Source organism: Acromyrmex echinatior, chromosome 15, assembly GCF_024713525.1.
Source record: "Acromyrmex echinatior isolate Ae372 chromosome 15, ASM2471352v2, whole genome shotgun sequence".
Classification (NCBI taxonomy): domain Eukaryota; kingdom Metazoa; phylum Arthropoda; class Insecta; order Hymenoptera; family Formicidae; genus Acromyrmex; species Acromyrmex echinatior.
The window spans coordinates 5,134,690-5,158,332 of record NC_141866.1 but is presented as its reverse complement, the minus strand read 5'-3'; the positions used below and the strand labels follow the sequence as shown (position 1 = coordinate 5,158,332).

The 23,643-nt window shown below is 35.6% G+C and overlaps 1 protein-coding gene across 2 annotated transcripts in view; it reads right to left on the bottom strand.

Annotated features, from left to right (window-relative positions):
* Positions 1–23,643, bottom strand: part of if (integrin subunit alpha inflated) — a 76,083-nt gene that overhangs the window by 4,941 nt on the left and 47,499 nt on the right. The window contains exons 5-12 of one of the 2 annotated variants that reach the window (XM_011065374.2): positions 14,860–14,921; positions 4,474–4,522; positions 4,088–4,165; positions 2,656–2,831; positions 1,995–2,233; positions 1,455–1,766; positions 1,047–1,350; positions 71–970 (exon numbers count right to left, since the gene is read on the bottom strand). In XM_011065374.2, coding sequence (XP_011063676.2) covers positions 71–970; positions 1,047–1,350; positions 1,455–1,766; positions 1,995–2,233; positions 2,656–2,831; positions 4,088–4,165; positions 4,474–4,522; positions 14,860–14,921 — 2,120 coding nt within the window. The remainder of the gene's footprint in view (positions 1–70; positions 971–1,046; positions 1,351–1,454; positions 1,767–1,994; positions 2,234–2,655; positions 2,832–4,087; positions 4,166–4,473; positions 4,523–14,859; positions 14,922–23,643) is intronic. The other variant, XM_087414122.1, reaches the window with a different exon arrangement.

The following is a 23,643-nucleotide window of genomic DNA, read 5'->3' as shown; positions in this document are numbered from 1 at the left end:
TTATGATTTACATTATTGTATATACATATATTATGAAATATAAAAAAATAATTTTTAATTTTATACATACCTTCAAACTGAGATAATTTGCATTCGCAGATTCGCAAGCGATCGGACCCGCAGTCTCCGGTTGCTCCAATAAATACATCAGTGTCTTTCCAGATAAAGTCTGCGCAGGCCATACAAGGAACGCTTCTGCTTCGACGATATCCGATGGACCTTGATTGCGAATGGTATAATTATGCGTCACCGCTGGCCCCAATTCGAGCTCCGTTGTAATATTTGCGGCAGTGTAATTGTCAGGGTTATAATACAGATCCTTGGGCTTGCTCTCACCGTCGACGCGTAAATCTGTCTCTATCCAGATCGGCAGTGACAAGTACTCTTTGTTATCATAGATAGTATTGAGATCTTCAGGATTCGTAGAATTAACATGCATATTAAACTCGTAGATAGGTTTCATGCCGTGAGACGTCACAGGCTGAAGTAACACCTTAAATTTCACCAGCTTTCTCTGCGGCAGTGGATTTCCGATATCACAACGTAAAGTATTATTGTTCGATTGTTTGGGCGCAGAACAGTGAACAGGAATTTCTAGGGTTTCTATACGTTCGATTTTGATGTAATCGATACCGGCCGGTAATTGCAGATTATATGTTGCCTCGAATGCATCTTCGCCTGCGTTTTCAACTAAGACTTCGAGTTCAAGCCTTTTACCAGATCCTAACAAGTATCTGCCAACGTTGGGTCTCACTTTGAGTTGTAAATCGGGTATACAAATGTTATCGGATCCGCAATTCTTTCTGATAGAGAGAGTATCCTTCCTGGAGGTTGTCGCGCCGAGAACTGGTCTCAATGGCATTCTAGGATCACGATGGCGATTGTCAGGAATCCGTTCTTCCTCCAGACTCATGCGCATCTCGGCATCCAACGACGTTAGTTTGTCACGAATATTAGGAATCACGTAGACCTTTAAAAAACGACGCCAAAGTTGTAATTTTAAAACAAGAAATATAGAATATTTCAGAAGTCAACTGTCTACCTACCTGGACTGTGCGACAGAACTGGCGATCGCGTTCTACCGAGATTGTGTGATTCATCGTGTTTTTGTTCTCCAACTCTAAGAAGAACAGTCTCGGATTCTTTGTCTTCTTTACGTCGAGTACATACTGTATGTTGAAATTGTGCCTCACAAGAACACCCTCCCCTGTATACTTGAAGCAAGCTCTAAGTGGAAAACACGTGACTCTGTTGTTGTCTGAAAGTGTGCAGTTCCTATTGTCTAAGGAAATCAACTTGGATTCGGAGTCGAAGGACACATACGAGTCCATCTTGATTACCGGTCGTGATCTGCAGAATGTACAAAGTTTAACTTCAAAACTAGTACAATTTAAAAACATTCTCTACATCCAGAAGACATCGAGAGAATTTGAATAAGGATAATTGATAACAACCTGAAAAACATTGCTGCTCCCGACTCGTATGCACCGACTACTAAGTCTGGATAAACATTGCCATCGAGGTCAAGGCCACCGGCTACAGAGAATCCGAAGGTCTGCACCGGATTGTCCAGGTCCTCTGCGTGGATTACTTGGGAATACTTTTCCAGTACTCCGGTCCGTGAACCATGATAAATGTAGACGGTACCGCGACCGTTTGGACCAGCATAGGGCGCGCCGACGACGAAGTCACCGTAACCGTCACGATCGATGTCCCCCAGAGAGGCCAGCGACAAACCGAAACGTCCGCGGTTGCTTTCGCCGTCCCTGGATAACGATAAGCTTTATCGCCGCGGTTCAACGAACTTGCGTGACACAGGGCTCATTTAACCCTTCGGGTCGGAGTTAATGAACTTGGGACCAGCAGAGATATCCGTTTTACGGACGAATTTTCTCTAAATATATATATATTTGTAAATATAGTATGTATAATATATAATATATTACATCCCCTCTATTCTCTCTTATTCTTTAAAACTCGTGAAGCTTCATTACCTTGTGTCGAATTTGCGGAACTTTTCCACACCATCACCCTGATAGATAACGTAAATTCTTCCAGTTTCGATGGTCATTTCCGGATTATCTGGGACTGTATACATGGGTGCACCGACTATCAGGTCATCCAACCCATCCCCATCTATATCGCCGGCAGCTACTGCGTAACCGAAATAAGCGCCCATTTGTTCGCCAGTAAGATTTCGAGGATTCGTCATATTCGATGTAAAAAGTAAGACCTACGATCATATTTTCACGTCAGCCTACGTTTGCAATAATGAGACATATTGCTCGTGCAAATTTCATCTCGGTTTTGAAAATGTGGATCTTATCGACTTAAATTTCATGCGATATGTTCTTATTGCAACTCAATATTTAAATACGTAGGAAATATACAATGTATCACTTTTCATTTCTTAGTGTCAGAAAGATTCATTAAATGTTACTATGAGTAAGTATTTGCATTTGACTGAATTTATCTTACATGCAATATTCCTCGCGTTTATCAAAATCCTTGCATTTAGTATGAATTTTCTTAACATTTTAATATTGCGATTTTTTTCTTCCTTTCTTTCTCCTTTCCTCATATTAATCGTCATACTTTTTTGTACGTCATGTTGTCTTCAGATTTCAACCTGTAATACAATACTCTTCTACACACCTTGCCCAGAAGATCGGAACCGCGCGGGACGCCAACCGCGGTACCACTATCTCCGTTTCCAACAAAATCTCCTGTCGCGACGGAGTAACCCATGTAACTATCGTCCTCCTTCGCAGGACCTTCTTTGGTGAACATGATTCTCGATCGGCTATTCAAGGGTTGCGAAAACGCTTGTCCTACAAAACGATTCCACGACATTAATAAGAGATATCCTAGGAAGTGACGGGAATGCGAGTGTTTTTATGATCACAGCTTTAGTCAAAGGTCTCTGAAAGGCTGTCGGCCTTTGCTGCAGTCAGGAAATAGCTCGCACAAAAAGCTTCACAAAATCTTTTATTGCAGCGAAATGTAAATTGATCGATTTGAATTTGATTTTCATCGGATAAAGAACAATTTGACATTTAATAATTAGCTATAACAAGCTAAAATTTTTCTTTAAAATAAATTATTCTTTAAAATATTAATTAACTTTCAAAAGAATTAATATACATATATCAGGAACATGTATGTATATATATATATACACACATCCATATATGTATGCGTATTTAATTTTATAAGATTTTGTGAAAATAACATTACTATATAAACATAGGAATAACAAGCTCTTCTATTATTAATCTAGCATTTGTTCTCGCTATTAATATCAAGCGATCGTCACTATTTAGCAACGTTGGCGCAAACTCTCGAGCCGATTAAGGATATTATAGCTTTCTAGTTGGATCCGTATTACCACGGCTCTTGCTGCATCTGTAGCTTGCTGAAGCTGTAAGAAGCGGGCCCGCACCTGTTAGAAATGATCACCCACCACTTATTTGGCAGTAATTAAAAAGAAACAATAGTGTACATCGTCACAATTATAATTAATTTTTTAATTTATCAGAAAAATGAGACATAAAAACAGCTTTTAATTTATATAATTTATATAAAAGTTTTAATTTTATTTAACTTAATAACATAAAGTAAGTAAATAACATAAAATATCAATCATACGACTGTAAATCACCCAAATTATATACAAATTAATAAAACTATTTATATATTTTCGGATTATAATAAGCATAGTTATACTATATTTATTGATTTCGATTATATAATTAATAACAAGTGTAATACATTAAGCATAAGGATAAATGATTAGAGTTACTGCCAAGCAAGTACAAAGAGGGTGGAAAATACTCTCATGTTACTTGATACCTGCCTCCGAGGACGATTTCCTGCGATTAATGCAAATTATTACTGCCGGCTTTCACTTCAGTTTTCGCACTCTCGGAAAAAGCCGACAAGCAACACGTTGTTAATTTGGCAAGTAAGAAGTCGTCAATACGAGAGAATGGTAGCTTATTAGAAATGAGAGGGTTGGGGGGGGTGCGACAGGGTAAGGGTGGACAGTACTTTAATTACGGGGAACGCCTTCAAGTGTTCGCGATACCTGATGCTTCGGCTTCGGTGATTAACATCGTCGCCACGAACTTCAACCTCATGGCGGCGGCGATCGAGTATATTTGACCTGCAATTTGTTAAAGGAAATTCCCCTCTGAATTATTAGTAAGATCTAGAAGTCGCACGCTCTTTCTTTCTTTCTCTTTTTCTCTCTAATCTCTCTCTTTCTCTCTAATCGCTAATCGACATCCGCTCCTCCGTTCTCGTTCAGTCGCATCACCCCGTGGATCAGATAATTTTGATTAAAAAAAAGAAAAATAATAAATACACGTCTACGTTAACTTAAAAGACAGATTTTCGGCCGGCTCACATACGTCCTAAGATATACAGGTGTTATCTTAATAGATTAGACGAAAATTTAGTAAAGGATCTCACCTTGCCAGTAATAACTGCCTGGTGCTCCTATGAAAAGTCTCTCGCCATTCTGAAACAGTAGAAAAGTAACCGTTAGCGAATTTCTTTACTCGTGCAAAGCATGAAGATGTTAAAGTCTGATTTATCACCAGCTACACTTTTGCTCGCATTCACACAATTGTTCTTATACCATTTTCCTTTGTGGAAGACGAAGTATCTCGCAAAACAAAAGAAGCGATAAATAGTACGTGTGATCTTCAGTGCCTCGGGTGCACAACTGAGAAATGGACGCACTTATGAAAAAAAAGTCTAATCTTTTTTCTTTTTAATTTATAAGATAATGCCGCAGATAAGAGAAGGGAGGGTTCGTGCGCGAGTCTGAGATGCGATAAATCAATCACTCGTATATATGCAAGCCGCACATTTGCTGCACGCGTTTGCACACAGCCGCGTCACGCATGTTAAATCGTACTAGAAACTGCGGTGGCCTTTACGATAGAGACTTCTCGGTACGAAGTGCCGAAGTCGCCTCTTGATGCACAAGAAAAAATGCTGCGAGACTAGAGAGATCGATGGCATCTTGATCGGATGATAAAATATCGTGAGATACCACGAATACGATACCTGTCGATAACTTTCTCGTAAATCTATAGTGCATTATAAGCTCCGTTACGAAATATCTTCACCATTTCTAATGATACTTAACATATACGGTGATTGAAGATACAGATTTTTTACACGAATCAAATTAAATACAGAAAAAATGGTTTTGTTGAAACTAAAAATTTAGCTAAATACAAATCTGACAATATTTTTGTTGACTATCAGTATAATAATTATGCAGAACACTCAAATCAGTTGCTAGAATGTTTTTACACTAAGAATAGATAATTATTTTGATGATCCAACGAAATTATTTTCAGATCTGTATCATAATTAAATGTTTTGCCTCAGCAAAAACCATTTTTTCCATGTACGAATTCAATGATATAGCAAGATTTTTTTCATCAAATTTCACGAATTAGCTTTTGCTTTGACAAAATTTTAATTAAAAAATTAATCACAGGATTATGTAATCTTAAGTTATTTTTTATTTAAAACTCACACAGAAGTGAACAATTTTTTAAGGCAAAAGTGTAAAGACCGAGTCAAATTATGAAGATGGACCGACGTAGTAAATGTGATAAGTACCATCCACCAAAGGACATCTGCATGATATCGCGTACAGTATGTATTATTTATGACTGCAATATGTAATATGGAAGCAACCGTGCTTTTGTCGTGCAACATCTGTCTTGCGCGTTAAATGTACGCGAACCGCAGTAGTTGGTGGTACAAAGACCTCTCGCGGTACGCGGCACAGCGTGCTCTTTTGCGTTCATACAAAAATTATTTATCACCGCAACAGTATGCAACTGATACGCGACAATGGGAGCGCCAACGTCATGACTTAAACATTCTCCAAAATGTATAACTCACACAACGCCGGCGGTCCTCGAGCGGAGGCGTGGAAAAATCGATGTACTGTTTCAACGTATCCGCGAAAGGTAAGACATAACGAACGAGCCGCTTCACGGAATGGAAAATGAATGTGGCACAGCCCGTGTAATAAAGCAAGAATTTCATTCGCATTGCCTGCGAGTCTACACGTCGCATTTATTTTCATTTGTTTCCCGAAACGGGAATATATATCCTCTCAGGCAGGAGGAATTATTAAAGTAACACACTCTCTGCAAGATAGAGAAACCATTTTGAGAGTTTCACACACACACACACACAGCAGCTGTTGCGATATGAGACTTCTGTTGAATCGGTACGTGAGAACTCGAGTGGCTCTCGAAATTGTTGACGTATACTCGATGCTGTTGACCCTTCTGCGCTCGTCATTCCCATGCAACGCAACGTATCGAAAGTACTTGTACAGTTAGCACTTACGAAACGGATATTGAATTCGACAGTTTACTGAATCGAAGTGAAATCACGGAAGTCCGCCCACTCATTGACTTAAACGGGAGTTCTTTCGTTTGCTCAGTGCCGAGAAGACAGATTTCAGAAAAACCTACGAGGCGATACCTTATTAGGTGATACCATATAATGTGAAGAGATAAACAGCTAATTAATTTATCTTTTCCTTATCGTCAGATCTACAACTATTGCGGCAAGTTCCGTGTATATACAACTGTAGAAAAAAGTTGGAGTCCGTTCATAGTCGAGGTCGCGACCCTGTAAACCAGCGTATTCGACTGTGCATGCGTTTTATGTTTTACGTATCGTAACGGTGCACTCCCACGCATCCAAGTAACGGCGGTGTCGAAGTAATGAAGATTACGGTTCGCATACATATTAATCGACGATCATCATGAATGATCGCGAAAGAAACTGAATGCGCAAATACGATAAGATCATGCAATATGGATGACAACAGATTGAAAATGGAACAGAAAACGTTGGCTACTTTTGTACGATTATACTTTAAGATCACATCACGTAGTCTGCGTTATCAAACTGAATGCTAATGTCTATTGAATATATAGCAATATTAAAATTATAATTACATGAGAATTAATAATTTTAGATATGTCAAATGTAATTAATAAATTTTCAATTAAATTCAAATATCAAGCGGAGTTCGCTTTAATAGAATTTTCAGTTTGAATATTAAGACATTCAATTGAAATAATCAAAAAAAATGTGCCTAAAGTAAGCAATCAATTTTTAAAAGGTAGAATTAATCAAATCTAAATTAATTAGAGAAGACAAATTAATTTACGGACAAATTAAATTATTGAAGAAAATCTGGAATACTCCGTAAATAAATGTCTGGTTTTACAAGAAGACTACTGAACAACGGAAACGGTAGATTCCATAAAAATCCATTTATCAAGACTTCATACGAATAGCGCCCAGATCAAAGCATGTTAACCGTGCGACAATGTCGTTATACACTCTCTTAGGGTGCACCCACGCACGGTCTCGTTCGCCCACGTAAAGGATCCGCTGCTGCAAGGAAGTAAGATACAATTTCTACAAATCGCACACAGGAAGAGAGAGAGACACGCGTTAATGCGAGTAGAGAAAGAAGAGCAACGTGGTCGAAATCGTGTAACACGAGATTCCATTTTTACACGGTGACGCACTTTCCCTTGCGACATGCGATATTTCGCAATCGCGGTGAACGTTGCCGAGGGAATTATCGGATTATAGTCGAAGTTTTGTGTACAGACAATAAAATCGTATTACTATTTTCTGTAACTCTAGACATACGAGAGAGTTAATGGAGATTGTAGAGAAATGAATGATAATGTTGGTAATAAATATTAGTAACAATAATGAGATAAATTGTAATCATTCTATAATCATACCTTTAAAATACAATTTCGTTAAAAACGTTTTCCATATTAAACTATATAAAAAAAAAAAAATAAATATTTTAGTGTAATTTAAAACAACAGTAAGTAGTAAAATGATATTTCAAAATAAAAAAAAATTTTTCAAACACGCGTGAACATAAATGTGATCAGTGATTGATTTATGTCGACGATAATTACGATCAGATAATTAAAAAAACTTTTCGCAATCTTCAATAAAGTAATCAAAGGATCTGTCTCTCTTAAAAACAGGATTCGAGGAGTCGCAGTAGAAAGCGAAAGGATTATAACTCGGTGGTGAAGGTGCGCGCTTCACGAGAAAAAGAGCACGTCTAGTTTCGTTTTACTCTGCTTATCATGAGAAACGGTGGCCGTTTATAAGACAATGCAGTCGCGAGGGTAAAGAGACGACCTCACTGGCGCGTAGGTGGCCTCCTTGCGACGTCGCACGACGGTGAACACGGAACACGGTGACAGAACGAAATGTCCGAGCCTTAAATGGCCACCTGAAACTCTCCTGCTGTTTGCCTCTTTGCGATCGCTCGCCCTTTCCCTCAGATTTCTTCCTCCGCAACCGACGCGATGGCGACGTGTATACGCACGTTTTAAACGTGCATAATGTCGTAAGGACAGCGAGATCCTCTCCCTTCGGTGGCGTCAATTTTTCGCCTCGTCGGAATGTTCTCAAGTGACATGATAACGAACGATCACTCACCTTCAGCTTTACGTAACGAAGGTACTGAAGTGAAAATAGATATACACGAAGAGGTGATTAACACATTGACGGACAGTCGATCTACAGGTATCGTTGCTTGGTAGAAAATTCATTTATCGTCACTCTTAAATCATGAGATATATTATCTCTTTTCTTGAACATTGAAAGTATAAAAAAAGAAGAGATAATTTGGACATTGCCATTGCTCAACTTTAGCGTATCGTAGCTCGTCGACGATGAATTACACTACTCTATATATATATATATATATATATATATATATATATATATATATATATATATGTGTGTGTGTAAAATAAAAAATTCTTTCATACTTGTAGTAGAAACTTTAACAACAAAGTTTTACTAGTATAGTAATTGGATTGTATTTTATTTACTTTTTATACAAAATATAATAAAATACATGGACAATAAGAGCATATACACAACGCGGAAATTGGTGTGCAAATTTCTATATAATTAACAAATAATGTCTACATAGGATAAATGTATAATAATTATTTGTACCATCTTATTTGAACGTTTCGATTTTTCTTCAAATCCATCATCAGCAAATTCATAGGTGTCAAATTACGATTATTCCCAATAAATAGGGAAAGAAAATAGGAAAATGTTCATCCTCACATAGAGTTTGAATTCCAACATTATTACGAGATTTTTGTCAAAACCGAAACGTTCAAATAAGATGGTACAGATTACAATTATTATACATTTATATCCTATGTAGACATTATTTGTTAATTATATAGAAATTTGCGCAACGATTTCCGCGTTGTGTATATGTTCTTATTGTCCATATATTTTATTGTATTTTTTAATTTTGAGAGCCTGATTAATATTTATAATTTAGTATTTTTACTTTTTATACATTTAAATTTATTTGCCAGAATTTACAATAAAAAAATTGATTGTGTCTTTAAAGTCTAACACTGCTAGCAGAGGGATAAAAATTCTTCGAACGTTAAATCTAAGTTTATCTTCTAAATTTAAAGTTTATCATCTAAATTTTCTACATGCTAATAAAACCCCGTTCTTAAAGTCTTCACAAATATGTAAGAATTTTTCAAATTTTTATGATCCGAAATAATACAAAAATCAACATTAAATTTCAAAGACTCACGTTGAGAATGAAAATTTCACATTGCCGCCAACGGAGGACTATATATGCAATCTTTGTATATATCTATATTTGCGCATATATATGATTAAACTTCCGGATGCACGGAGAATAAATATTGCGGTTACAGCCGCAAAAAATTCACTTAGCATATAACGATCAGAGAACGCCCGATATAAATGCAACAACTCGGCAATGTAAATTCCCCGTTCCGGTAGAATTACAGTGTTTGTGGCGTCGTTTGTAACACAATCGCCGGTGCAATCGCGAACCGCGTTGGTCCTAATGGATCTCGCGATTGCTTATCAGAATCAAGCGAAAACGCATCCGCTGCATTCCTCCTAGTCGGACCAAACCAGTCCACAAATCCCTCGCCTCTTACATACTCGTGTATGAAGCGTAAGAGAACGTTTCTCCTCGCTGAACAAATTAACGTACGAGTAGTCACGCGCGTTATCTGAGATAAGATATTAAATAAGGAACTGCGTTAAGGCGTTGAGAACCAGGATGTACTATACATGCAACTTGATTAGTAAAATTAACATATTCCATTCATAATATAATACTTATATCGTGATTGAGAAAATATTTGATTGCTTAACACTTCTATATATTTTGAGAGAGAGATTTCAGTCCATTGAAATGTGACAGCTTAAAAAGTTGTCACGTTGACAAAAAATGCAGCTTAAAAAAACCGATTCTCTAATAAAAAAGATAAAATATCATTATAAATGCTATCTTCTAATTTTATTAAAAAATTAAAAAATCATGTTCCTAAACCAATATAATTATATAATATTTAATTAATACAATACTAAAATTTTGAAACAAAATGAAATAAGATATAGTTTTATCCTGATGTCTTACTCATGTCAGCTATTAAAATAGCTATTAAAAGCTATTGAAACAATTCTGTTACTCAACTGAATGCAATGGGGATCATTTTGGAATCTAAGTGCACGAGTGCAGTGATGAGTTCACCATCTTTTGTTTGTTATCTCGCAAATATTATTATAATATTTGTGAGTTGCAGTACGTTGGACCAACGATTCGCACGATCCGTTAAGGGAACAATAGAAGCCCTTCTCATCGGCCAAACAATGTCAAACGTACGATCGAATCACGTGCACACCATCGCGATCCGATAGGGTACTCCGGCGCGGATACAGTCGGGTGCAATAGCCGTAACTTTTGTGTTCCGGCGCCATCCGTCTTTCGGTCCCTCCCTCGCCAAGCCGGCCCAAGCACGGAGAACGCAAAGCGAGCCGTTCTGCTCGTCGAACCCAAAGAATGCGTTTTTTGACGTGTCGAGAGGTGAATCGGAGGTCGACCCGGCTGGTCTCGGGTCCTGGTCTGTCTTTCGGACCGCGCGACTCATACAAGTGGGAAGACAATGATCGATGCGTTTTTCGTGTGGGAAGTAATTAAGATAGTCAGAAAATGATGGATTAAAAAACAAATGTGTCTATGTGTCAGATAATTTTTAAAAGATATCTCTTGGATACGTGAATATCTTTCTGATAGAGTTTAAAAGCCAAAGTTTATGTAATATATGTTTACATGATATATACATATATATTTACAAGATACATAGAAATATTTCTGATTATTATCTTCTCACTAATCTCTCCAGCAGAACAAATAAATCTTAGAGTGCCTTCGCTCAGACTGAATTTTATGTCAATATTACACCAATATTTTTCATCTTCTCATGATTTCTTCGATTTGCTACACGTTAAACAAATTAGCCGGACAGTAGTAAGCAAATACGTGCATTTGTCGTCGTAGTCGGTGTGACATGCAGAGACACGGTAAATGCACGGTAAATGCGCGCGTGAAAGGAACGGAAGGGTCTACACGATATACCCCCCATGGAGTAGTGGTCGGTTCCGATGCTTATACACGCGAAAAATTTGCAACCGAGACAATGGGTTGGGCGTCCCGTCTACGCGAAACACGACTGGCACGAGTTGTGTTCTGGCGCCAATCGAAAGGGGTTGGGAATAAACAGAGAACGGAGGAGATGGGAAAGACACGCGGGCGCCCCATTCAAAATTGAAATATAACCGCCCAGCCAAATATGTATAAGGGCCACGGTGAAATTTATATTCTAGTGAGTATATACGCGTGCACACACGCGCCCATAAGTATGCTGCGCTTAAGTACACGCCAAATGCAGCCGGGAGATTGCAGCGACGACGACGCCGAACAAGAAACGAGACCCGAAGCCCTGATGAAGCAAGAAACTGTTGTGAGCGAGACTAACGTGGGATAATGCACGCGCGGATAGACGAGTGATGGACTCAGAAAAATCATAAACTGCATTTTTTTTTTACAGGCTACAGTCGCAAGCATAACGGGTATCTCAATTTACGAGAGTAATTTGACGTTGAAATAAAACAGCAAAGACTACTGGTCATATTCTTTCTTGTTAAATTAATCAACATTTATCATAAAAAATGATGTTTGTATTATACATGATAATTTGTAGTATAAACAAATTTATAGTAAAATAAGAAATGTAGAGTTTGATAGCAATTGAAATAATCATTAAAGTACACATAATTATTCTCCTTCACTAATCATATTAATGTCTTTTCGATCAAATACTATAATAAGTGATTAAAATATGATAATTGATTATATTTATAAATATAATAATTAATTAAAAAAATAAAAATATATAGTGAAGTTTTATGTACATACATATATGATAAATAATGTTAAATATATATATTTAATATTTTACCATTCAAAAAGTCGTCCAAATAATTATGATCTAATCAATTTCAACAAGTAAATCTAAGATTGCAATCAAATTGCGGAGAAATCGTGCAACATCATCTGATCAATTGATCCACGTCGAATCTAATTCAGAACATTTTCTCCTTGAGAAGTTCGACAAAAGAATACGTTCATACTAAAGAAGCTTGAAGGCTTATATTTCAATTGTCGAATTGGCGGTCGTGTAAGGAGTTGGCCGGGCCGTATCGATTGATAGCGATCAACTATCGATCGATCTTCTCTAGATCGTCCATCAGATAAGCTACGGTACCCAAGTAACCCAGGCACGACAGAGGTTGGTACCAGCAGCGGTGATTTAACGCAAAGATCGATGGTCGATTGCATTCTCGATGGCGTCGAGAGGGCCTCTAAATCACGCTCATCGAGTTTTAGCATACGCAAGGACTCTTTGCTACCGTTCGAGTTGTCGTACAATGGCGTTTGTTTTCCGAAAAGAGAAATGGGCGCAGGCATAAACACAAATAGCACATACATTTAATAAAAAATCACACTTACCCAGATTTAGTAAAAGATTTCTAAAAATAAAAGATTTATGAAAGATTTCACAAAAGCAAATTCTGTCCATTTTTTTAATAATTTTGGTACAATTAAAAAAAATTGTTTTAATAGATTTTAGCATTTTATATACATATATATAAAAGATATAGAAGATAAGAATAAAGTTAATGTCTGCAATATCAGGAAGCTCCGTTTTAAAAAATGCACACAAAAAATTGTAGGAGAAAAAAAATGTCGGTCTGGAGAAACTATCATCAAGTACACTTAAAATTATCACATCTACGAGGTATGCACCATAGGCAAGTATATGCGATTGGGATTGAACGCGGGCGGACATATTAACATAGAATGCTGAAACAAAGCTAGAAGAAAGGTACGGGTCTGCGACATGCATTAAACATATGCCATATAATAGCCGCGCAATTCTGAATTATACATCCGTAGCGAAGATAGCCGACTTGAGTGTCCGCGGAATTGTTTCACTGAGCTTGTTTCTTTGGCGATAACCGAAGCCGTCTCGATGTGCGATAACGATACTCGGTGCATTGCACGAGAGAGTTCTGAGAGTTATGAGATATTTCTTAGCGCGAAAGAGATTAGATCGTAGTTGCTAAGTCACAGACGATTCGAAAAACCGATTGCGGCACGATAAGTGTGTCGCGTCGCAATCGTTTTGTGTCGCAATCTTGCTAGTCTTACCTAAAACGATCATAACGTGTCTCATAAAGTAATTTTGTTTTACAAAATCAAACAATCTTTCATCGACTTTCAAGTATTAAGTAAAGCTAAAACTGCAAGTTGATACTTATTTGAATTTCTTTACAAAACTTTTCTGTACAAAAATACACACAAAAACTTTCTGTTCTGAAGTTTCGTAAAAAAGAAAGATACAGCATTAAATAAAAATATCTTCTCTACAAGAGATCTTCAATTTTTCTCAAATTTTAGATATGTCGCTGATAAAAGATATACAATTTATATGATATTCTGAATGTAAACTTGTGCACCATTTCTGGTACATGTCTAAATATTCTTGCTACAAAGAGGAAGAATAAAATATGTGGCCACAATTTAGTTTTTGTATCAAAATTTTTAGATAAAGTAAAAACTATCATTGTATTGAGAGAGAGAGAGAGAAAGAGAGAGAGACAGGTAAAAGTTGCAGTAGCTACCAATTTGTCGATGGTTACTGCCGATATTTATAGCACCACCGTTTAGATGAAGTAGGCATATCAACGCATGGGGATTGTGCAGGTGTAACAAACATCCTACATGCAGAGGCAGGCCTACCCGGAGATGTATCTCGAAATAAAAAGCGAGCAAAAGGTGCTCGAGACGCCTACGGTCTCTGGCCCATCGGACCCGGCGATCTGCCGGAGAATCGAGCATTGGACAAGACAATCGTACACGAGAGAGAGAGAGAGAGAGAGAGAGAGAGAGAGAGAGAGAGAGAGAGAGAGAGAGAGAAAGCTCCCGTTGTACCATGTGCGGATGCATCATGGCACGAATACGAATGGCCGGAACGACGACCGGAGGTGCGTAAGATAGGAATTCGCATTCCTGGCCATATTCGGCCCCCGCTCGCGTCGCCTTCTAACTCTTTCGGGATGTCGCGACTACCGAGACATGTCACACAGTATATTTACATTCGCGCGATGCGCTTTCAGTTGTTAAACTACTAAGTTACGCGTGGATCTTTGCGCAGAATATTGAAACACGAACACATTGGAACCAACATATGTCGGCTGGTCAAGATAGATCAGCGAAGTCAAAGAAGTTTAAATTTAGATCAATATTTTTCTCATTGCGATATCTTGCGTAAAAAAAAAAAAGAAACCTTCTCCACATATCACAGACGATAAAGTTAAGCATTGTCCACTTACCTTGGATATCGCAGCTCCTAAACCAGCTTGACAAGAACCCTGCCTGTGATAGCCCCAATACCCTAAAACGGAAACAGACAATTATATCGTCCCATCCTTGATTGTTTCAAACAGACATCATATCTCGACAGTATAATTTGAATAAATTGTTTCCTATTGCGTAATTTATACGAGATACATATATAAATCGTAGATAATTTTTAAATAATTGATTAAAGGTCAAAAATTGAAATAGTAATATAATATATAGCAGTTTTTTTCCTATGTTAAAAATTAATTCTCCGTCAGCAATGTAGGACTTCCTCATGAGAACTTGTGAAAACAAGAGCTATATAAATTACTTGTAATTTTATATGCCAAACGCGAATTTTTAAAATTTATCAATTATGCTATCAATATTCTACGAACTAAAGACATTTGACATATAAAATTAAAAATAAGTTATAAAACTTTTGTAATTGATGCTTGTATGGTCAAGTACCCTAAAATATGTACAATATATAAAATAATAACACAATTACTATTTTACGGTCTAAATTTTTTAATAATCATTCAATAAAATTTAATTTATTTAATCAACAAGATTTATATACGTGTTTTATAGATCTGTACCTTAATATAAAAGATAATGAAGCTAAAGTTTACTTTTATTTATATTTTTTAAATTAAAGGATAGATTCAAACATCAAAAGATCCTGTAAACATATTAAACAGACGTGTGCACGCATTCTTGGAATTTCATGTACTTTAGCGACTAGGAAGTGGAGTGGCATCGCAGACCGGCTACACGCACGAGCAAAAGTAGTGCGTACATACACGCGTCATTAAACCCAGATCGATCTTCCGCCGTGACGCCTTCACGATCCGTTTTCTCCGTTCGAATCACCATGACGAGTCGATAGTGCACATTTTACATCAGCAATCATGAACAGCGTGGTTTGGGAAATGGTTACCGAGTTCCTACGCTCGTTAACTAGATAACGCAACAGCACTTTTAGATAGGAACTTTTAAACGGACGGTAATAACAGCAGGTCGACGGCAATTCCACCGAAATTCTTTCGATTTGAGATCGTAAAAGGGCTCCGCGTGTTTTTGTTTTACTATTTATTTTATCGTATGTTAAAACGAAATCGATTAATTGCTGCACGATAACGCGAAGAACTTTGCTAAAAGGAATTCCATGCTAGACGAAGCAACGTGTTAATTATAAGCGCAGAGTGTAACGCAAGCTCATAAAATCAAAAGGAAAATCAATTTATCCTAATTAAATACTTTGATTAAATACTAAAAAGATTTGATTGTTTCTTAAAAACTGGATATAAATGACAGAAAATTATACCGAATAATACAATTGAGTCATTTCAATGGAAATGCAATTATCAGAGCAAAGAGAAATGATATTTAAGCATCTTTGTGATTATACTCTTGAAGGATAAAATCTTATCATAACAATATCCACATATTCGTAACTAATCGCTATCACTAACTGAAAATCTTATCTATTGTAATATCACTAATTGAAAATCATACCTGAAAATCATATTGTGATATCAACATATGTAACAAATGACAAGAATCAAAAGATAATGGATCAATCCCCTCGCCATAATTACGATATTCTTACGATTAATTATTGTCATTATTATTATCGATGAGGGTAAATCATCGCTAACTCGAAGATAAATCTAGGCAATTACCAGGAGGATATAAATCTGTGGACATCTCGACCTAACGAGGAACAGTGTTATACGGAAGCAACGAATCATCTGGAACCACTGGAAAGGATTATTTAACTCCTAAGGAAACTGATTAACAGTATATGTATCTTAATTAACTTTATCCATTTTTACAGCCAGCTCGATACTATGCAAAGCGAATAGATGCAAAGAATTTGCGGATGCCGGCTGTTAACGCGTCGATCAGTTCCGTAATTAGTTGCCGATGCTAACTACAAGTAGAAAATTATCGGGCCAGAACTGACTGACAGTTAGGGTCAGTGCCATTCAGACTCGGCTGCTGCGGCGAAGCGCAGCACGTCCGCAAGAAAATGCGTGCGTGCGTGCGTGTATATGTATGCGAATATCCGGTGGCTCGACCCGCAGAATCCGACCTTCTTCTACATATGTACACGTATGTGCGTTATGAGTGCAACAGCAGCAGCAGCAGCAGCAGCAATCGAGTCTCTTGATAGTCGATCGGTCACTTTAGACGAGCTGTCAGTCATGCAATTACATCAATCCGGTCGCGGTCATCTTCGTCGTCGCCGTCGTTGTCGACAACGAAAAAGTAGATGTAAAGCGAGCGATCGGCGCCACTCATCGGTGACACGCATGTTGCTTCCAAAACAATGGTGGAGCTCAACTTACAAGCCGATGAAAGTTTTAAATCCGACTGTCAAAAAGGATATAAGTCTCGCAAGAATAATTTCAGAGATATCCACAATCTTAACTAATCCTTTCGATTAGGTAATCTATTTTAGATAATCTATATTCTGACAGAAATTACCGATACCAATAGAACTCGCATTTTTCGTTCAATTAGGATCGTACTGGGTTATCGGTTGCTTTTAATTCGTGATAGTGCTAATTGGATCGTTGAAAGTTATTATCAGCGAATCGCAATAATAGTATCATCTGTGAAGTAACAACGAATGTGCGTCCGACCGCGAGATCGTCAGTGGTCGATCTATTTATAATCAGTCTCATCCTCGAGCTTTGCAAGGGTGCTATTCTCGTCAGTAAGAGGCCACTCTGCTTTCAAACTCGAGTCGACATCGAATATAAAAAGAGAGAAAGAGAAAAAACTTTTCCCATATATCAAGGAAATATTTTTTTTTTCGAAGAGCCTCAGAATGGCTGCGGTCGATTTGGACGTTCACGCGCTTTAAGTGCTTGTAATCATCATTCTGTCCTTATCGTTCATTAAGACTGACGTAAAATAAGAATAGAAGTATTGAAAAGCCCAAATCGACCGCAGCCAATGTATCACGAAATAATCCTAAATGTATGTATAAGACGTATGTATAAGAGTATCTTTTTTATGTGCGTTTGCTTTAGACGTAATAGCCAGACGCTAATTTAATAAACGAAACGGCGAAAGATTTTAAACTAAAGATGATTTTGGCCGTGAATGATTTTGACGATGAAGCGTCTAATAAAGAAATCGGAGCGTTACAGGAGACGAGCCCAAGTTGTATGACTGACTCTTAATCGAGTTACGAGGAATGAATGGAGCTACTGTAATTCTTGTTGAACACACGTGCGTGTGTGCATGATTATGTGTCTGCAATATGCATTATCAGGTCATTTCTTTTATTCAGAAATGGGACGACATCGCGATCGTAATGAAAATATGTATTCTTATTCATTTCTACTATTTTTGAATCAAAACTTACGTCAATTAAAAAATTAGATTTTATCAATTAAGGTTAATTTCTTTCAATCAAGGAACTAGAATTTTTCACTTCTTTCGATTAACCTTAGTTCACTTAAATGTTCGATATAATTTCTTACATTTTATAATACAAATCTTATATAATTAAATGTTGCGTGATGTTGAAAATTTTTTTCAAGAAGATAATTCAAGGGAAAATCTTTCTCTTCAAAAATCGGATGATTCATTCTTTCTTCTAATACGAGATGGAATACATTCAATATATAATTACATATCTAAAAAAATATTCTAATGAAACTGCAATAATGAGAGAGAAGGAATATTCTGTCGCTCGCTAGAGATCGGTAGCTCGATCGTAATTCAAGTAGGATTAAGTGCTAATTGGCCTCGTTAGAACGGTGCCGAGTTAGCGCCTTGGTCCGAGAGGCGCCTTCCAATTATTATTTTCTTTTTTTTTCGATCCTTTCCAACCACTCGAGCGAGTGGGCGCCTTTCATCGAGGAATGCACTTACTGTAATTCTCCATTGCTATCTTTCTTTTGTTAATTGCGCATGTGAAAAATGTTTTCCTCATCTCGGCTTGCTCTTTTTATTTCGAGACTATTAAATGTAGCAATAAGATAAAATATATTTCTTATTAGATAATAAGATAATTATGAGAAATAGCCAATAAAAAAGCAACTAATGTTACAAAATGAATTATAAAACGTGAATTCTACTTTACGAAACATTTCTTTTTAATTAATGTTATGATATAATAGAAAATGTGGATTTAAAATTACATTTTGTTCACCGTTAGGCAAAAGTCGAGCTCCAAAACAAAATTAAACCGTCGTTTTATAAAATGTAAGCAGAATATGGATAATGTGACACTCGACTTAATTTCCGCATAATTGCATTTCGCGAAAATTATTCAAGAAATCTGCTTACAATCGACCGCGTAATTAATTTTTCTTAACTTGTCGGAATTGCCAGTATTATGTAAGAGATAGGGAATAAGAAGCGGTTTCGAAATTTTTTGGTCTTAAAGATTTTTTATATTTCAAAGCGCAATAATTTTTATATTTTAAAAAGAATTCATTATTAAAACAGTCCTTTCATGTGTACATTCTTTAACTATATATATTATATTAGGTGTTGGAATTAATTCGTAGCGTTTTTAATGAAAGAATGTTATTTATTTCACATGAGCATTAAAAAATACATTAATGAAAGTACTTCCCATCACTTGTAAAACGCTACGAATTAATTCCAACACCTAATACATAGTCGTGCCATAAATTCTGTTATTAATTAGAAAAAATGTTTTAAATATTAATAAAAGTTGAATGGTTTCATGAGTACTTTACACCATAACATTTTTTTTATATTAAATTAAAAAAATATTTTTTAATTATAATTATAAAATACTCTTAAACCCATTCAACTTTTATTTAAAATATTTTTTTTATCTCTCATAGTTTCAATGATATTCATTTTAAAAAAAATCGTCTTTTTTCAAGGAAGGTTTTCACTCTCTCAACGTGCGACTTAACATATATAAAAAAAATGTATCTCTTATTTTTGTTTAAATTTTAACATATCCTAAGCTTATTAAAATCGGAGAGATTCAGTTGGTTGTGTTCTCTTGTAAGAAAACTTAATTCATTTCATAGCTAAAATAAAAAGCAGCATGAAATATGAACTCATTTTATTGAATTAATCAATTATAATAGAAAAATAAACATAATCAAAATTATTAAGAATGTCCATCTCTTGACTTCACAAATTTCTTCAAACAGTCAGGCTTCAAACTCTTGCAACACGTAGAATCTCGATGTTATTGCTTTCAAATCAGTCTTCACAGTTCAATATTTAAATAAAATTAAAACAATCCCTTTTGTTTACATTTTAAAGAAAAGAACTGGTTTTAAATATCAAGATTAAAAAAATTTATTTAATGAAGGCAATGCTGATATTTATTGAGATTTTGTATGCTATAAGAATTTGAAGCTCGACACTTTTTCAAGGTTAAAAGTGTTGGCCGGCCTGTGGCCAAACGAATTAATTCAAATACGTACAACATATATGTGCGAATGTAATTGAGGACTGGATTTCGAAGTTGCTTTGTACGTATTCGTTACCTTCCAGTCAAAATATGAAGCTTGAAACTGACATTAATTTTCTTTCTGCCTCCTTTTTCTTAATTTTTAAATGCTACACTATAGAAATAATATTCATTAGATATAATATCTAGACATATACTCAATCCAATTAGATTTTTTATAACTTTCATAAAAATAAACATATTTGTAAAAAAATTATTTTATTTAAAACGGAAAAGGTGAACATTTTTAATAATAATAATTATTTTTATTTTTTAATTAATGAATTTAGTGAAACAAGTATACATTTTCATTGTTCTTATATTATATTTATAAAATAAATATATTTTTCTTAGAAATATGATATTGGAAGAATGTATGGAACGATTATGTAATATTTAATATTTATTTTTAAAAAATGTTCTAGAAACTGTTTATTGTGAAAACTTTTTCATCACTTGTGAATAATCTATTATGGTGAGTAATCTATGATCTTACGAAGAAAATTACAGATGAAAATTACCGATAGCCCCACTGTCGCCTCTGCTTGTCCAGTGGACAACCATATGGTCAGACAAACAGACAACAGAACAATGCGATGGACGTTTGATTCCAGAAAAGGCGATTATGAGTGACTTGATGTGACTGACGAGCATTAAAGCAACGTCGACACGACGTTATAAACTCCGGGTGAGATCTAACGCTTCACTAAAAAGATTCTACGATTCTCAAGAAAAGCGGCACCAAGCGGTTCGTTCATTTCGTCTCGACTTCTACAAATTGTTTAATTGCGCGATCATTGCGGAATTTCTGGACGATGAGCTCACATCATTGTTGCCGTCGTCACCGAGGCTGCGGGTTCGCTTCCATACTTTTGTGTTCCGCGAAGATTTTGCTTCGGCGAATTCTAGTAATATTTATTTGAAAAGCTAGAATACGTAGCTAACGTCACCTTTATAAAAAGGTTCTTCTTTTATATTTTTTACAAGAGCTTATAAATCTTTATATAATTTTATATTTTGTCATATAGAAATTATATTAGCCTTAAAACTATATTGAGTGATACTGCAATATTGTTATCTATATATGTAAATTTTTATGTATAAATAGGCTACTCTTACTTAACGTTATATTAAATTTTCATACATTTTCATACATTTTCATACACTTTTTAATGATAAAATATTTTTAAGTTAGGCCTTTATAAACACAAATAACTTGAGACATCTCACTTTTACGTTCAGGGCATCTATCATGGAACAAAGTCGGAATAGATTCCAATCGAAAATATTCTGTTTTTTTTCTCAGAAAACAATAGGAATATAAGAAATAATTGAATATAATTCCAATCGGAATCCAATTCGATTTTGTTCCATGATAGATGCCCTGATTAAATTAGTGTATAATGGCTTTAATATGCATCAATTCTGTCAATGAAAAACGCTATGATACGATATATAATACAAAACTGCATGATTAAATTGAAGTCACTTGTATTATGTATTCTGTCATAATACTGACTATCAGGGAATCAAAACTGATGTACAGAGTGTCCCATTTTAATTGTTCTAGACAAATATCTTAAATTATCTTTATCTTAAAAAATACAGAAAAAGATATGACCAAAATACATCCTCCTCAATACGTTCCTCTTTCATGTAAAACATTTTTTCATATATTATGTATTTTTTTAATTTGCTTAGGGCAATTAAAATGAGACACTCTGTATAACGAACTGAGTTTTTAAAAGCTTATCTCCGTTTATCCTAGTTTTTAGTATGGCATTTAGATTGGACTTTCTTATGATTATTAAAGACATAGCTCGATGACTTTGTTCATTTGTATCGGTATAGCGTTCTAGAGTTAAATAAATCAATATTAAATTGATAATAAATAGAACAAAAAGTAAAATTAAGGTTTATTGACGAAATTTTCTAAAAAAATTATATTAATTTGTAAATTATTAAAAGCAATAGCTATCAAATTTTGTTACAATTCATTACTCAATTATTTACTTATTATTTCAAGATTATAATTACATCCTTTGATTTAATTATTCAATTTTAATTTGCGTTTAATTCAATATGTACGAAGAATGAATATTTGAGTCTTCCTCTGAACGACCGGAAGTGCGTCAGTTCGCGCGTCATAAAGCACGCAATAGTGAGGGAATTGCCGAAATGTTCGCTCGCGCGTGAGGAAGCGCGCGACTTTAATTGCAGGAAAGTGCAATTCTAAAAACACGCGTCATGTTATAATATTTGCGTCCCAATAAACAAAACTCGTAAAATTCGACTAATGTAGACTACATGATTTCGGCTGCATGAAGATTGTTACAAGATTTCCACATAGAAAACTTTCTAGAATTTAATTGAATTAAAATTGGCGGATCCAATTTGATTTTTGTAAAAAATCATAAAAAATCTACAGAATCTATAAGTGACAAAAATTAATGTGACAAAAATTTCAGAAAAATAATAGGTGAATTGGTGTACAGTGAAGTGTAAAGGAAAATCATCGATCGATATCTAATTAAATAAGAGAATTTCTATTTTTTGATCGAAGCAAATCTTAATGCTTATATTTCTATGTGAATTTATATATACATATCTGATTGCCGCATGAAATCTTTCTCGAAATCTTTCTCGAAATCACGAACAAAATCAGAATTGTAATATCATATTAGGTGTTGGAATTAATTCGTAGCGTTTTACAAGAGATGGCACAAGCAGTACACTATTTCGTTGTTACCTATAGTTCTGTATACATTGTAAACATCTATCATAGGACGTCATTTGCCGTACATAACCTTTCTTGAAATCATAAATAACAATACTGTATAATTCATTGAATATGTCAAAATTTGTGCCAGATAAAGTGTTTTTGCGGGGAGTTTTGCTTCATTACTTTAATATGAACAAAAGTGCAGCTGAAGCTCATCGTATTTTAGTGGATGTGTATAGTGAACATGCTCTGGCTGAGCAAACGTGTAGGAAGTGGTTTGCACGTTTTAAAGCTGGTGATTTCGACTTGGATGACAAGGAGCGACCTGGTCAGCCGAAAAAATTTGAAGATAACGATTTGCAGGCACTGCTCAATGAAAACTCATGTCAAACATTTAAAGAATTATCTACGTCATTGGAAGTTGACTTCTCAACAATAGGAAAACGTCTTAAAAGTTTGGGCATGATCCAGAAGGAAGGATATTGGGTCCCATATGAATTGAAACCAAGGGATATTGAGAGACGTTTTCTCACGTGCGAACTGCTGCTTCAACGGCAGAAAAGAAAAGGTTTTTTGCATCGG